Below are 16,907 nucleotides of genomic sequence, written 5' to 3' on the forward strand. Positions count from 1 at the left end.
GTGTTTGCATTGCAGTGGGTTTGTGGCACTATTGTGGTTGCCCTTCATCTTCTAGAGAAAGAATTGAACAGACACACCAAACGCAAGGGCAACATGTGCAAACCTGCGGTGCAGTTTGCCATTCCTAGAGCAGCTTTCTATGCATCTGGGAGTAGCTATTTGTTTTTTTTAACCCTAAATCTGAAAGGGTCTTAAGAATGTATATACACAATAAAGATCTTAGATTGTAAGCTCTTTTGGGCAGGGTCCTTTCCTCCTGTATCACTGTTTTGTATCTGTCTGCCACTTGGAACCACTATTTATTGTTTATCTTTGCATATTATATTGGTGTTATATAAATTCATTTTTATTCATTTTAATAAAAATAATAATAATACACAATAAAGATTATAGGTTTTGATATATGTAAAATGTTTGCAAAGCATAATAAAGGGAGAAGGAGCAAGCTTGCACATGGGGTGGCGGTGGTAATATTGAGCACATCATTGTTGCCCATACAAATCCAGCCAATTTCCTGCTCTGTGCAGCATGCATTGAGTTCTCTCTGGCCTGGGTGCTTTTCAGCTCTCTCCCACTAATGGCAGACTGGGAGCCTTTTCCTGTCTGTTGGTGAGGTTGCACTCCCCCTCTCTGTCTCTTTTCCCTCCTTGTGAGACACAGTCAGGCTCCCATTAGACGGGGAGGGTTTTGGCCACAGTTCGAGCCCAGCCGCATTCCTGGGATGTTTTGTGAATGTGGAACTTAGGCTGTGGTGACGTCACGTTCGGCTATCTCCTATATAAGAAGGAGGGAGCCTGGAGCAGATCAGAGAGCAGAGGAAGCAAGCATAGCCCAGCTCAGAGCAGCGAAAGAGAGACTGGGACTAGTCCTAAGCATAGCACTCGGATACCCAGAACTGAACCAGAAAGAGCGGCACCAGACTTCCCAGCACTTTTTTTTCACTTGGAGGAACTATGGCTTTCCTAGGAATGAGCCCTCTTTTGATCGTGGCTATCCTTACAGGATTCATCGACTTGGTGAGTATTCTTTCTTAAAGTTTCAAAAAGTTTCCTAAAGTTTTTGACTTGCAGTACACACACTGTCATGTCTTTGCTCATGGGTTAACATTCTTGTCTTTAATCCTCAGGCATTCTCATCTTGCCCAGCTGTGTGCCAGTGTCCCCTAGAAGTACCCAGATGTGCCCCTGGAGTTGGATTGGTCCTTGACAGCTGTGGATGCTGCAAGGTGTGTGCGAAACAACTGAACGAAGACTGCAGCAAGAGCCAGCCATGCGACCACACTAAAGGGCTGGAGTGCAACTTTGGGGCAAATTACAAAGCAACCAAAGGCATCTGCAGAGGTAGGTTGATTTCTAAATACCCCCTATTTTTTTTGTGAGACACCCCTCATTCTTTAAAACTGGTCCTTACTGGTCTATGCAGTAAAGGAGTTTAGGGAGTTTAGGAAATCTCAGTCCATGTATGGTTATGCTTTGTTGATGCTAGCTTGGCAGAAAGACGCATGATTTCAGCAGTCTGGAATGCAATTCAGTGTCTCGGTCTAGCGAAAAAATGAGCAAATCATTATTCTATGATTATCATTAAAGATTCTGATCTTGTTTATGTATGCCGAGAAATCTCAACGTTTCTCTTTTTTTTGTCACCTTTACAGCAAAGTCTGAAGGCAGACCTTGTGAGTACAACTCCAGAATCTACCAGAATGGAGAAAGCTTCCAGCCCAACTGCAAGCACCAGTGCACATGCATAGACGGGGCCGTTGGCTGCCTTCCTTTGTGCCCTCAAGAGCTCTCCTTGCCCAACTTGGGATGCCCAAATCCAAGACTGGTGAAGGTGCCAGGGCAGTGTTGCGAGGAGTGGGTTTGTGACGAAGCCAGGGACACAGCTCATGATATTGAAGATTTCTTCAGCAAAGAATTTGGTCTGGATGCTAATGAAGGAGAGCTGACCAGCAAGAACGAGTTTATCCCTATTGTGAAAGGAGGACACAAAATGCTACCTGGTAAGTTATTTCTTTGTTCTGTTAATTGCTTTCATGTCCAGCTGTCATTCTTAACCTTAAGTAGAAGTAGAATCAGACAGACAGCTCCTTGATGGATTGACAGCTGTCAGTATTGCAGATAGGGAAAACATGCGGTGTGCTATTCTGCATAGACTAAGCATTGCTTTGTCTTCTTTACAGCATTTGGCTCCAATCCACAAGCACATGTTGTCGAGACCCAGAAATGCATCGTCCAAACTACATCATGGTCCCAGTGCTCCAAGACTTGCGGAACTGGCATCTCTACAAGAGTTACCAATGACAACAAAGATTGCAGACTTGTTCGAGAGACCAGGATCTGTGAGGTCCGGCCATGTGGAGAGACCAACTACTCACAATTAAAGGTAAGATCCTTTTGAATATTCTTGGCATGCAAGAAACTTGGTTCTTTTTTCCCTTTTTTTTTATTTTGTACTTTACTTGTTCCTTTAACTGATGGGTTGCTAATAAGTTTTCTTTTCTTCAATTCTACAGAAAGGAAAGAAATGCACAAAGACCAAAAAAGCTAAGGCTCCAGTGAGATACAGCTACGCCGGCTGCACAAGTGTAAAGAAATACCGACCCAAATATTGTGGATCTTGCGTCGATGGGAGATGCTGCACCCCACAGCAGACACGGACTGTCAAAATTCGATTCAGGTGTGAAGACGGTGAAACTTTCACCAAGAATGTTATGATGATCCAGTCTTGTCGGTGCAACTACAACTGCCCACACGCCAACGAAGCTTACCCTTACTACAGATTATTCAATGACATCCACAAATTTAGAGATTAAACCCAGAAAGGCAAAGCAACACATGGACACACTTGAGGACAAAAAAAAAATGGGAATATACTGTTGTGAAGACGTTGCAATGCCTTCTTTGGACACTGTGCGGCACTAGAGACCTTAGAATGCATCACCACCTGGACTTTATTACAACAGGCTGAAAATATTTACAGCTTCATAATACTGGAGCAAACAAGTTGCTTCTTTTTTTGGAGCAGTTTATATTAATATTATTATTATTTTTTGTTAGTAAATTATCTTCTTAAGTATTCTGGTCCCTTAAAAAAACAGATTCATTTCTGCATAATTCTATTGAATGACCAAACTGGTAAACTTGGGGAAAAAAAAGAGAAAGGTTGAGTTACATTCCTTCCTAATGGATCGCGCTTAATGAAGCGTTAATCTGTGGCAGCTATCACAATCCGACAGTTCTCCAGCAAACAGAAGTTTAGATGAAATGTTTTTTTTTTTTTTATTTATCGAAGTGTAGCTTTTTTTTGTGACAAATGTAATACTGGAATAAATTGTAAATGATTTTAATTTTTATATTCAATGAATTTAAGAATTTATTTATGGAATTAATCAGTTAATAAAAATATTTACCTATTTTTTAAATGGTTTTCCCTGTTTGTCTTTTACTCTATGGTATGCGTGCTTTGAAAAGAATGATAATTGGGTTAACCTTTTGTGTTCCAACAGAAAGTGAGATTTCATGGATTTTACATTGATATACGATTGCATGCTTATTTCTAATGGCAGTGTGGGGTATACAGTACACATAGCGGCCAATCAGATTTTAGCTTTCGGACCGATAAGTATAGGACAAAGGGGGATTTGATTTTTCTGGAAGATAAACTATTATATGGCAGATGGCATTGCTCATCTATCCATTGGAAAACGTTTGCCTGTTATGAAAATAATTCCTTATATTCAACTCCTGGAATAACCATACAAATCTTTAGATTCAATGGACGCATGCAAGTTGTGGATTAATTATTAAACAGGTAAAGACTGCAAAACAGCAATGGCAGCTGCCATACTTTTCTCAGCACACCTTGAAGAAGTTCAATATTCCCATGCTTTTTGATTTAGGAGTTAAAGGAACAATTATACATAATACTGGTCTCCATTGTAGGAAATTAAACACAACTATTTTCAGAATGTAGGATTGTAGCCCCACCTCCTTACATATTTGGCCTTTTTCTAATTCCATTTTACATCTTGGATTCCACAAAGTAATTCAAGGTTATTTACAGTATACACACACTTACGCAGCATTGCAGCCAGTTAGATTTTAGTTATCATTTTTTTCAGCTTTTGAAATAGGTATGATAGGAACTTGAGCTTTGTTTATTCCTAAACATGCAAAAAGTCAAATATGCACCTTTTTTTTTTTTGCAAAAAATTTTCACTTTCTGTTGACCCATCCAACACAAGCTGAGCTGTCAACAGAATAGGAGGTGAGGGTAAATCTTCCAATATGGGCATTTGTTCCAATGACAGTTCTGCAGATATATTATTAAACTGTATTGATATAGCGCCAACATTGTACACAGTGCTGTACATTAAATGGGGGTTGCAAATGACAGACAGATACAATGACACAGGAGAGGACCCTGACCAGAAGAGCTTACAATCTAGGATATATATTTACATCTATTCACATTCGTTGTGTCTTCACAACAGGAAGAAAAGGCGAATCTCCCCATTGTTACACAGGCAGGCGATTAGGAAGGGTTGCACTCTTGTTTTTTAATCTTTCTGTGATTCATTTAATAAAAATAAAAAAGACAGTACAGTTGCCAAAATTACTAGAAATGGGAGGGAAATATGTTAAAAAACAGCAGCACATTTCACATGTTGGGTTCCAATGCAGGGGTGCCACCCTCTGCTGTGCAATAGGTTGCATGGGACATAGCGGGTGCATAGGGCAGTTAGCAGAATGGGAGGCCAAAAAAGGGGGTACAGTCACTTTGAGGACATACATTCAAAGTTTGATGCCATACAGTTCTGGAGAAAAAGAGAGTTGATACATCCAGGACCCACAGAAAATTAAATAATCATATTATTGTACATTTGACCTTTAAAGAGGACCAGTCACAAATACATTTTTTGATTAATGATTGCAAGATGTTATTATTGTGCAGGAAAATCACCCATGAGAGGTGTGTTTTCTTCATGAGATCCATTCAGAACCCAGAAAACAGGACAGCTGATGTCCCAGGGGTGACAGATACATAGAACTGATGACAGCCCAGGGTTCAAGAGGCTGGGGGTGCATGGAAATGGATCAGTGCACTTGGCTATACACACAGCCCTTGGATAACCCTTACAAACAAAATTAACATGCTGCATCAATTAAAGAAAACTTCTGCCAAAACATTTTTTTGGAAAGAATGAATATTCAGTCCCCCATCATATCTATAGAGCTGACTGTGTCCTATTGGGAAGATTTTCCCTCTCCCACTAACATCTGTCCCCAGGACAAGAAATGTAAGGAATTCTTTACACATGGGGAGCAGGTATGCTAAAAGAAAGTTGATACATGTTATCATCCTTCCCTGATGTTTCCTCACTTCCTGTTCCAGTGACACCACAGGAAATGAGATATCTCTCTTATGCAGGCACAGGCAACAAGAAAACTTTAACCCTTTTATTTAAAGACATAAACTTTTTTTAAAATTTTGGTTAGAAGGATCCCATCTGCTTTCGAGACACTTGGACATTTAAAGAAAAATTAGGTCATTACAATGGGAAGGGGGTGGGGGGCTTTATTGGGGAAAACAGATGACAACTTTCTATAAAGGACGTCAACATTTATGAAATTCTCTCCGACTTCCTGTTCTACAGTGCAAAAAGTGAGTTGAATTTTCAAATAGGGCACAGATGGCAAAAAAGAACAAAATCAGATGAGAGTTTAAATCTCTATGATACCAAATATTGCCTAAAGACAGGAGGTGTTTGTATTTATGCTAAAATCATGGAATGCTTTGTGCATTTATTCATATCTGTGTGTGTAATCTAGTGTGAAATTTGGCATCTGTGCAGGAGTTTCCTGTAATAAAGACCAGTCTCTTCTTCTTTCTCTTTGTGCAGGGTGTCAGGTCTTGTCTCCGCCCCCTCTGTAGTTGTCTGCAGCCAGCATGCAGTGGGTGGGATTACCTGGCCCCTCCCACAGCTCTGTTCTTTGCATAAGCACAGGTTAGCACATGCGCTGTATAGTATTCACAACGTTCCTTTGTGACCGGTTCGCTTTAAACATGATGACATTACAGAAGAGGCACAATTTCAGATAACAGCTGCCAGAAGATGAAATGTCAAGAAATGAATGTACTGGAATGTATTTGCTTGCACATTTTAGGGGGTGGACAGAAGTGGCTCGCGTTCATAGAATGACTTGCAGCGGAGCCTCTGTGGGTTCCCCTATCTGTGCATTACATAATAAGAGGCCCAGTTCCTTGTGTGCGGCGAATACTTCACCCTTCCCGTAGGAGGTGGTTTGCCTTCTCTAAACGAGCACGGTTAATACCAATAACTACATCATTAAAGATAAACAGGCTGGTAAATACATCGGAATGCTAGGAATGTCAAGAACTTTCCAATGAAGTGCGGCCGCCAGGAAAAAATGCCCCCATTATTGTGACATTTTATATAGTAGAAGTTTATTAAACAGAGCTGCCTCTGCAGGGGGTGACATTCTAGAGAGCTGGCGTCTCTGGAGGGTCATACTTACACAATGCTTAATAGGCGAATATAATAAGAGGAAATGTGAGCTCTGATGTGTTTTTAAAAAGACCCTGCAATGTCTGGATTCAGACAATGCTCGAAATATTCTGTCTTACATTATTATAACTGGAAAGTCTTGGGAAATTGTTCACATTTACTATTTTATTTTACCTGGTATTTGACAGTTTGAGTTTTCAAAGGGAATTCAGTGACTGATGAATATTCAGCAGTATACTGCCATGTTAGCTCCTTGCTGTCTACCAGTTGATAGGCCAGAAATTGTCAGACTTTCAGTGACCTGCAAAAGGCAAAGATGGTATCAAACATTTTCTTTTTCAGAATATATTACAGGTCCCTAAAGATACTAGGATTGATTTATTTAAACTTTCCAAGCAGCTCCATTGCAGGCTTAGAGGGACATAGGACTAGCAGCATTCATATCGGATTGAATTTCTTCAGAGGATGTTTATATAAATGGCTATTATATTTCTAATGTATTTATCTAAAAGGTTAAAATAGTTGAATTTGCTTGGTTCAATTGCAAAAAAAGATCCTGCATAGCTGCCACTTTTCCATTTTGGACCCTTCACCCAAAGCCTGAGGGGATCACACAATCATGGAGCTGACCATTCTACCTTAAAATCTCTCTTATCGTTTTCCTCCTGATGAAGTGAACAATTTCCACGAAACGCGTCAAGGAACAAACAAAGATTAATTTAAAATAGAGATTTATGTATATGATTTTAAATGATTTTAATGTGTATGTACAATTGATGTGGTATGTTAATCAATAAATGTTTTAATTATTTAAAAAAAAAATTCAGCTTTCTAAAGTCCCTATTTTTTTAATCAAAAAATATACATATAAGGCTCCTTTGTGAAAATTTGCAAAATTGTGTTGAAAGTAGGTAGATGTAGTGTATTCAACTATTTAGATATTGATTGAAAACGCTCCAAGACTGGAGAAAATGGACAATCATGGGAGAACCTGGGTAATCCAGCACTAGAATGGATCGTGTCCAAGATTGCATATGTTTGCTAATAGAAATAGAAATATATAGAGAAATATATTTAGGAAATGCATTTAAGGTTTGTTGGATCACCCAGGTTCTCCCATGATAGGGGATAAGATCTTCTCCTTGTAGTCTTTAAGAGTTAAATAAATCAGGCCCAATACTAAAAACTGCTACAGGTAAAAAGTGTGAGTACCTATCTGCAGTAGCATGGCTGACTTTTGTTCCAGGTAGCAAATTTTCCTCCCACTTACCTATTGGCATGTCCCAATGAGCGTGTTCATGACCAAGCTGTACTAAATTCTTCCTCCTTCTATATATCTAATGGATTATCACAACGATGAGCTGCCTCTCTGGCCAATAGGATTGCAAAGGTGCTTTGACCCCTAGGAGGCTTGCATGGGGAGGATGATGAAGGTATGGTTCTTGTATGTTAGCAATTGTATTATGAGCCTTTTATAGAGGTAACAAATTCATCAAGTTTCAGTGCATGAATATTTATGTGAACTTTCTTCAATCTTATGTGTAGCAGGACTAGGAAGTAGAGAATGGAAGGTTTAAGGGCAACAAGCCAATCCGACTTTACTGAGCTGCACAGTGCTGTGACTTTAAATTGCTGGCAGCCAGACATGACATCATTAGTGGGGTATATCTTCATTGTTAATCCAGAAGTCAAAGGGGCATGCCCATGACCAAGCTGTACTGCTTATTGGTAGCAGGGAAAAGTCAGGTCACGTAAATTAACACACAAGGATATCTTTTTCCAAATAAAGCAATACACATTTTGTGTTTTTATTGACCCATTTGACTCTTTCACCTGGCATCCAGCTCAGTTGGACAGGGCAGGTGGACATAGTTAGAAAAGTATTCACTAGCACTTATGTAATGCACCCTTGTTCCTTGTTTTCGTTGACTTTTTCTCTATTGTTTTTGTAGTGACTACCATCTTGGAAACTGGTAATATTCCACTTCCAAGAAAAACATTAAACACAATCGTCTCTGTACTTGTGCATGACAAATAGAGATGGAATCTAACAATGTGGATGTGTTGTTCTAATTTTTTCCTGTAAATTACAAAGCACTGGTTGGCAAACCTACTATTCTCCTACAGCATGTACAGTAATAAGCTCCAAGGAGGAGATATCTTTCTCCACTCAATCTAAAACTTTATGGCACGTTTTTTCACAACTTTAATGATATTTAAAAAAAAGTCTCCTACTCCTTGCTTTGGATTAAATTTTTTTTTTACTATGTAAAAAAGATCACAGCAGAGGTAGTGAGTTTTAAGTTTACATATAAGGTCTTGTGTACCCAAGTCTAAGGTCTATCAGCACCTTTATATTGAAAGATATTTAGAGATCAGCTCCATACAGCTGATGGTAACTTTTCAAATCCTAATTACAGATGGTTCCCTGTTGGTCAGAGAAGCATTTCATGTAATGCAAGGTAGGGACCTTGGTGTTCATGTAACAATAGAATCTTGGCTCTCATATTGTAGTTTAGGAGATCTCAGAGTCCGTCTCTCAGCAGAGTTTTGGGTCTCACAATTGAAGGGACCATGAGTTCATCTTGCAGTAGTCTTGGCTCTTACAGTTGGAGGATCTTGGCTTTCAAGGGACCATGAAAATATTCTACTGTACAATGTTGACACCTACAGTTGGATGGACTATTGAGTTCATCCCTCTCCAGAATCTTGGCTCTCAGAGTTTGAGGGACCATAAGTATATTTTACAGAAGGACCTTGGCTTTCAAGGTACCATGAAAATATCCTACCACACAGTGTTGGCTCCTATAGATGGATGGACAATTGAGTTCATCCCTCTCCAGAATCTTGGCTCTCAGAGTTGGAGGGACTTTAAGTATGCCTACAGTAGAACCTTGGCTCTAACAAAGGTACCTTGGAGTTCATCTCCCAGAACAGACTTGGCTCTCAGATTTGGAGAGATTGGGTTTTTTTCTTACAGTAGGATCTTGGCTCTCTCAGTTGGCAAGGCCATGAGTTTATCTTACAGTAGAGTTTTGGCTCTCACAAATTGTAGGGAGCGTGACTAATACTGTAGAATCTCGGCTTTCACACGTGAAGGGGTCATGAAAATATCTCACCATAGAGTGTTGGCTCTTACAGTATGGGGGACCATGAGTATATTTTACAGCAGGGTCTTGGCTTTCACAGTCAGGGAGCCCATGAATCTATCTAAGCATACAGTGTTGGCTCCTTCATTTGGAAGGACCATTGAGTTCATCTCTCTACAGAGTCCTATCTACAGAAGAACCTTGGCTTTAACACAGAGACCTTGACGTTCATCTCCAAGAGGAGTCTTGTTTTTCAGAGTTTTGGCTTTCTCAGAGGGACCATGAGCTTATCTTACAGTAGAACTTTGGCTTTCACAGTTGGAAGGACCGTGATTTTATCTTACAGTACAATCTTTGCTTTCACAGTTGAAGGGACAATGAGTATATCTCACAATAGAATGTTGGCTCCTATAGGTAAGGGAACCATTGAGTCCTCTCTGAAGAAGCTTGGCTCTTGGAGTTGGAGGGACCATGAGTATATCTTACAATAGAGTCTTGGCTTTCAAAGTTGGAGGGACCATGAGTAAATCTTAAAATAGAGTCTTGGCTTTCACATTTGGAGGGACCATGAGTATAACATACAGTAGAATTTTGTTTATCAAAGTTGGAGGGACTTTGAGTTCATCTTACAATAGAGTCTAACTTTCACAGTTGAAAGGACCTTAGGATCATCTTACAATAGAGTCTGGCTCTCACAGTTGATAAGGCAAAGGGAGATTTTCCTGTCAGTATAATGGACAATGCTAAAGTTGCATCGGAGAGATCAACTCAACCTAAAAAAGGGGTGGAGTTTCACTTTAAATTTCTTTCTCCTCAGCATAAAATTCCTCAGCATTTTTAAAGCGTATTACCACTGGCTCCCTGACACTCCCTGAAAAATTACAGCCTTATATCTTCTGATAGAACATTTTTGTTCCTTGCCAAAGGCAATTTAGCTGTTTTGGAATTTAAATACTACATGGCATTTGTATAGAAAGTGGTGAACTTGTCGGTGCAATAGTTCTAAAAAAAAAAAAAAAAAGTCTGAAAAGCTGGGATTTAGATGAATATTTCAGACAAGGCTAAATTTAAACCTCTCATGTACTCAGATCAATCAACATTTTAAAGAAAACGGAGATATTTTGCCTCTTACCTTTCAAGGTCATAGAGGGGTTATGTAAATCAGAAGTTGCATACGTCGAGAAGCTCCTAATGCAGAAAGAAGTGCATTGGAGGGGAGTGGAGCTTTAATTTATGATAGATTCCCCCATTTTCCCTGTAAAGAAAATACTTAAACTATATCTTTTTTAATAAATGTCCATATATGTAATAAAGAATTCATGTACACATATATTATTTTTAGGACTTAACTCTTGGCAGACACAAACATATGCAGATCTGTATTCAGGATTCATTATTAAATGTATTTTATTTTTAATGTAAGAAGTGAATTTGACAGCAGAGCAAAGGTAAATTAGGAGAGGGTAAAGAGGCACAAACATGCTAAAAGTAACCTGATATTAGGAGGAGAGAGTAGAGTGACCGAAATATTAGCACACTGCTGATTCTCTTTTCAGTCTTCAATCACGGACTGAGATGGCTCATAAAAAAATCTGGGATCAGGGGAAGTGGGGTAAATGGTGCTGGCCATTACAGGGAGGAAATCTAGTGGAAGAAAAATGTTCTGCAGGAAAAATCTCTGGATGACGGCGAATATAAAAGCATTGCAGGTTTTCCTAATTTAGGAGAAGGACCTCGCATGGGGGGGCATCGGCCAGAGCCGCCAACCACGTCTCCTCACAGGCTCAGCGAAGTGGGTGATTTGTGTCTCTAAACACATGATGGTCTGAGTCTGCGATGGGGGCGTGGGCAGGTTCTGACATCATGACAACATTCTGGAAGGAAGTTTCTTCCCCTTTGAGTGAGACACGGCTCCCTGCACATGCACTGTCCAGAGTCCGTGCATTTAGTGGTCCGCAACCTGCAAAAGATTGGGGACCACTCCTTTAGTGAGTTAAGCTTTAGCTTTGTGTTACTGAATTGTAGTGAAGGAAAAGTTGCATTGCATGCAGGAGAAAAGCTGCATGCATAGATGCTAACAAGAAACATGCTGACTGAAGGGAAGCACTGCTGCTGCTCCTTCATTCTCTAATCACAGGGAGGTGACCCTGCCTTTAGTCTTTATAACACTGAGAACTGGATATACATCACTGGTGTCCCTGTGACCTCTTAGTTCAGGCCTCAGTGAAATCTCTTTAGTGACAGACCCTAAGTACAGACTCCAGTGACAGACCCCTGGTGCAGACCTCAGGAACAGACCCCCAAGTGCATACTTCAGTGACAGACCCCTTAGTGACACACCCCCAGCGCAAGCCTCAGTAATAGACCCTTAGTCCCATACTCTAAGTATAGACCCAGTGACCAACCCCAGTGCGGATCTCAGTGATTCTCAGACCCCTTAGTACTGTGTTCCCCAACCTTTTCGGTCCCGCGGACCACTAAATTTACCAGCTCCGGACCACACAGGGAGCCGGGTGTCACTCAAAGGATGTGACATTTCATTGAACCTGTGTTCCATATGGGAGACATAGTCTGCGGCTCTGGCTCCTTCTCCTGACCTCGCTCGGGGGTACACCGGCCAGAGCCGTGGACCACCAAATATTTCAACAACCGTATGGCGACCGCTGCCTTAGTAACTAACCTCTATAGCAGACCTAAGTGATAGACCTCCCAGTTACAGACCCCCATTGAATAACCTTTCAAGGACCGACAGTGTAAAGATCCCATGACCAAACCACAATGTATACCTCAGTTACCGACCACCAGTGCAGAGATAAGTAATAAACCCCTATATACAGACCCCCACTGAAGACCAGAGAAACAGATCCTAAGTGCAGACCCCAGTGATAGAACCACTGTGAAATACCCTTAGTGCATACCTCAGTAACAGACCCCCCAGTACAGACAAATGTTCCACTGCCTAGCTGCATCATCTAGATCCACTGAGCATCAGGAATACTTTGTAAACCCAGGACCATTTCAAGAAACAATAATGGTTGGTGGTATGATTAAGAGAAGAAGAGATTCAATTAATTAGGATTTACTAATGCAATTGTATAGCAATTGTAGGGTGTATTACCAGCTTTACAGAGATTCCTAAATATTGCTTTAATAATGGTGGAGTAATCCTGCAAATTTTTACTCGTTCATCACTTTATGAGGCTTTGTTCACAATATAAGTGGTTTACAACTACACAGTCTGATCCTGTAAGGATACCACAGCAAACACTGAAATGTAGTAGAAGTTGTCCAGGTGATAATCTCTGGATTAGCAAGGTTCCTGTTTATGACCTAACTTGATAAGAACTGTATGTTTATAAAGGATTATATGTAAGTCAGCAGTAAAACGGCCATATGCATTCTTTTTAATAGATTCAATAGACTTTAATAGATTGATCAAACATTGGTCAGGCATGCCTGTTTTCCTGTTTTTATAGTAAGTGGGGAGCATTCACATTGCCTATAGGTTGTAAGGTAACACTCCCTATTGATTCACATTAGCCTGTTAAAGAAAAAGGAGGGGGGGGGGGGATTTTACAGATATCTAATCAATATCAGAGGATAATAATTTTTTACCTGCTTATGCACCCATCCACCAGTGTGTAGAGAATGAATGGGGGGCGTCCAGTGTCCAGTCCAGCTGGTCAGTGATGTGATGTAAGTGACCAAGCGGCTGGCAAGGTGCCATCTATTCGGAGCCACATTGCTTGATTCTGCTGCAGGTCTGAACCTGCTCTCAGGTGTTAGGTGACTGAATGCCGAAATTTGCAAAGGAAACTCATGCACAAAGGTGGATCACTAATTAAAACGTCCTTTAGGATCACCACTTTACTCAGTGACACACTTTGCATGCAACTTATCCCACGATAATGCATCCTGACAATAAATATAATTGATTGAATTTGCCCCCAGGACAAAAATTCCCAATGTTCCCTGTATCAGAAAGACATTTATTTTTAGAGAATGAACTCTTTGTAGTTTTTTTTCTGAAAACCATTGTCACTGCAAAAAAATTGGTGGGGAATCCCCAAATTTTCGAATAGAACACAAGGAGCATGGGAAAATCTTCCAATATGGACAACTGTTCTAGTGACAACTGTGGGAAATTTTTATTTTAATTCATGTTATTGTCTTCGGATTCAGACAGTGAGGAGAAATCTTTCTCATGTGGGAAGACAGGGGTTCTAGTCTTTCCTATTCTATCCGAATCAAAAGAAACTTTTGGCTTAAAGTCTGATTGCACAACTACAAACTCCTTACAAAACATTAAATGCTTGTTTTTGCCTAGGGTGCGCCTCCAACACTATGGCTTGTGGGAGGACCATCGACATCATCACATACAATGAAAGTAAATGAGCATTAAACTCTTATAGTGCGGAAAAAACTACTGCAGGGGTAGTTTTATTTTTATTTATCTAGTGTTAGGCTTTAGGATGGACTGTATTGTAGGGTTGGCTTCACACAACATTGTGGTAATCCACAATATGGCGCATCGCACAGCTGGTGCCTTGACATTTATTGTTAAGGGGACCCTGCTGTGCATATGAGTAAAATGAAAAAACTTTACTTGCACTGTGTTAATAAACACAAGCTTTACCTTGCTAAAACATGTTAAAGCACATTGAAGCTGTTATTTGGCCCTAAACCTAAAGGTGATTGTGGCATGAGGCATAGTCATTCTGCTCTCTTCTTCTATCAGCATGTTCATTGTTAGCAATGCAGAGCCACTGACTGGCATGCTTCTTCATATCCCATCCTAAGCTTTACTGTACAGGAATGGCATGAAACCAATACCAGGTCCAATATATACATTTACATTGCTTTCATTTATTGATGTCTAAACGAATACAGAGTTAAATGTCATTGTGCCATTTACATCCGCCTGGAGTTCAGCATTAAATACGCCTGCCTGTATTTGGGCTGCTTCTCACAGTTCATTTTAACCCCAAGCAGCAGATACAATCTGACAAACCTTTCCCAGACAGATGGAATCATACAGGCGTACAATATGAACAATATGGAGTCTGTGTGGATCAAAGCATCACACAAACAGTACGCCTGCCTCCGCAAGTCGTTTTCATTTAATAAGAGTCCAGCTTTTGTGAATTTACCGTCTGATAGTTTTCTCAAAATATGTTTTACTCTTCAAAAGAATTAAAACACTTTTAATCTGCTCCACATGTTCCCATGTGACCGGAGGAATTATGAGCAGGAAAATAAAAGTACATTTCTTCCTTCACATGGATCTGCTCTCGCAGGTATGTGCGTGCGCCTAGTAGAAAATCTCCGACTATTACACAAGGCAGCTTCTCGGTTTTAGAGAATTAATCCTCCCTCCCCACTTTTTTTTTAATCCAAATGCAAAATTCAGTAAACACAATGAAGCAGACACAAGGAATGCTTGTAAAATTTGGAACGGACAGTCGGCATGTTGATTGAGAACAGATGTGGGATGCCTTTTTGGGTTCTTTTTGTTAATTAATAGACAGTAAGGCTGAGCCAGGTTTGTACTTTGTACCTTTTTTGGATTCTACATTGGAGCTCCACTAAGGATTTTTGCTAAAAGGTTCCACTGTCCGTTGTGAACCTTAACAATAGGGCTCACAGTTGATGCTTACCGCTTTGTGGTTAGCAATGTAAGCATCACTTGTGAGCCCATTGTTAAAGCACATATCAAGCAGTTTTCATTTGTTCAAATTTTAGCATACGTTCCTGAAAATCAAAAAGAATATTTTTAATGAAATATACTAATTTGTGAATTTGCAAATGGAAGCTTTCAAATAAGTCATCACTGATCTTTGTAGCTGCAGACATATTGAAACAATCCATCCTCATATAAGAAGCCTTATAGGAAGCACTGATGTCTTACAAGTTGTTCACTTAGCAGTGCATCTCATCCTCATTCTCTCATCCCATCAGTATCTGTAAGTGGTCTGGGCCCGTCATCACCTGCGACGTCTACTCTCTATCTGCTCTCATGTTGGACTGTCTGCTAGACTCTACCACTCTGTTTAGCATCTGAATTGTCTTTACAAAGCAGGTTCTTTTGAATCTGTTGTTAATCTTTTGTTTGGGAACCTCTCCTCTTTTGTACACATGGATTAATGAGGAATAACAGGATTTCACTTAGAGACTTGTGCGCTGGTTATTGCCTCCCCTTGCTTAACGGTTAAAACATTTACTGGTCATGAGATGCTGGAACTGATGTAGGCAATCCTATCTCCTGAAACGGTCCTAAAGAAGCAGATCTTTTTACGCGAAACGCGTCGACAATCTAGAACTCATTGATTTGGTGTCTAGCACAGGAGATATTGTTTTTATGATATGTTTTTAAGCTGAAATATGGTTGTCATATGTTTAATATTTAAATAAAGCATTTGAAGCTATATGTCATTTGTACCTTAATTTGGCTTTAAAAGTCCCAAAACCTACTCTCTTTTCGTTAATGTTTTCATCCTGATCCCACCCACAGATAAGCTGTAAGCCTATTGTTTAAGCACACAACAGACAGTTTTCATTTGTCACATTTTTGCATACATTTGGGAAATTGCAAATAGATATTTCAAATAGGCAATCACTGATCTTTGTAGCAGCAGGCATAGTAGAACAATTCATCCTCAAAAAAGAAGCCCTGATGTCTTACAGGTTGTTTATTTAGCAGCACATTTTGTCCTGAAGCCCCTCCACTTCTGATCCCACCCACACATATTATCTGTGAGCCCATTGTTAAAGCACACAGCTGGCAGCTTTTATTTGCTCAAAATTTTGCATACATTCCTTAAGTTGCAAATGGTGAGCACCCATGGTGGAATCAAACTCAACCCTTCTTTATTCTATATAACCCAATCTATAGTCTTAAGAGTTTACTCCAGTGCTAGGGCAAGGTCATTCCAGTGTACAAGCAAGGAAAGCAGGAAAATCTAGTACTCTGTACAAATATGACTCTTTGGTAGGAATGTCTTTGCTCATTTCCTCTTTTTCATAAAACAAAACTGGAATAGATGAGTGCAATTAAAATTTCATAGAAATCAGAGGAAAACAATTTGGATAACCGACAGACCTTGACTGGTTCACATATTTCTTTTGGATTTTCCCAGGCTTCTATTTTAATGACAATAATCATGAGGACAAATGAAACAGAGTGGTGACTCACACATTGGAATGAAAAAGTACAATTATGGCCTTCTTTAGAAAAAAATTAAAATTGCTGTGCTGCAGCAAGTGTGTCCACAATTACAGTTTTCTCTTAC

At 39.9% G+C, this 16,907-nt stretch overlaps 1 protein-coding gene across 1 annotated transcript; it reads left to right on the top strand.

The window, feature by feature from the left end:
* The first annotated feature begins 800 nt into the window (after nt 1–800).
* On the top strand, nt 801–3,425 carry CCN1 (cellular communication network factor 1). The gene is made up of 5 exons (XM_072419588.1): nt 801–1,016; nt 1,127–1,340; nt 1,652–1,999; nt 2,180–2,382; nt 2,513–3,425. Exons 1-5 carry the CDS (start codon nt 954–956, stop codon nt 2,810–2,812), a joined length of 1,128 nt encoding a protein of 375 aa, XP_072275689.1. The 5' UTR covers nt 801–953; the 3' UTR covers nt 2,813–3,425.
* Nucleotides 3,426–16,907: the final 13,482 nt, after the last annotated feature.

The sequence above is a fragment of the Pyxicephalus adspersus genome, chromosome 8, assembly GCF_032062135.1.
Source record: "Pyxicephalus adspersus chromosome 8, UCB_Pads_2.0, whole genome shotgun sequence".
Taxonomy (NCBI): domain Eukaryota; kingdom Metazoa; phylum Chordata; class Amphibia; order Anura; family Pyxicephalidae; genus Pyxicephalus; species Pyxicephalus adspersus.

Bases quoted from the DNA above. Each gene is read 5' to 3' on its own strand.
- CCN1 (XM_072419588.1), top strand. From the start codon at position 954: ATGGCTTTCCTAGGAATGAGCCCTCTTTTGATCGTGGCTATCCTTACA. The intron at 2,000-2,179 runs GTAAGTTATTTC...TCTTCTTTACAG, and splicing joins AGGACACAAAATGCTACCTG to CATTTGGCTCCAATCCACAA. The intron at 2,383-2,512 runs GTAAGATCCTTT...TCAATTCTACAG, and splicing joins CCAACTACTCACAATTAAAG to AAAGGAAAGAAATGCACAAA.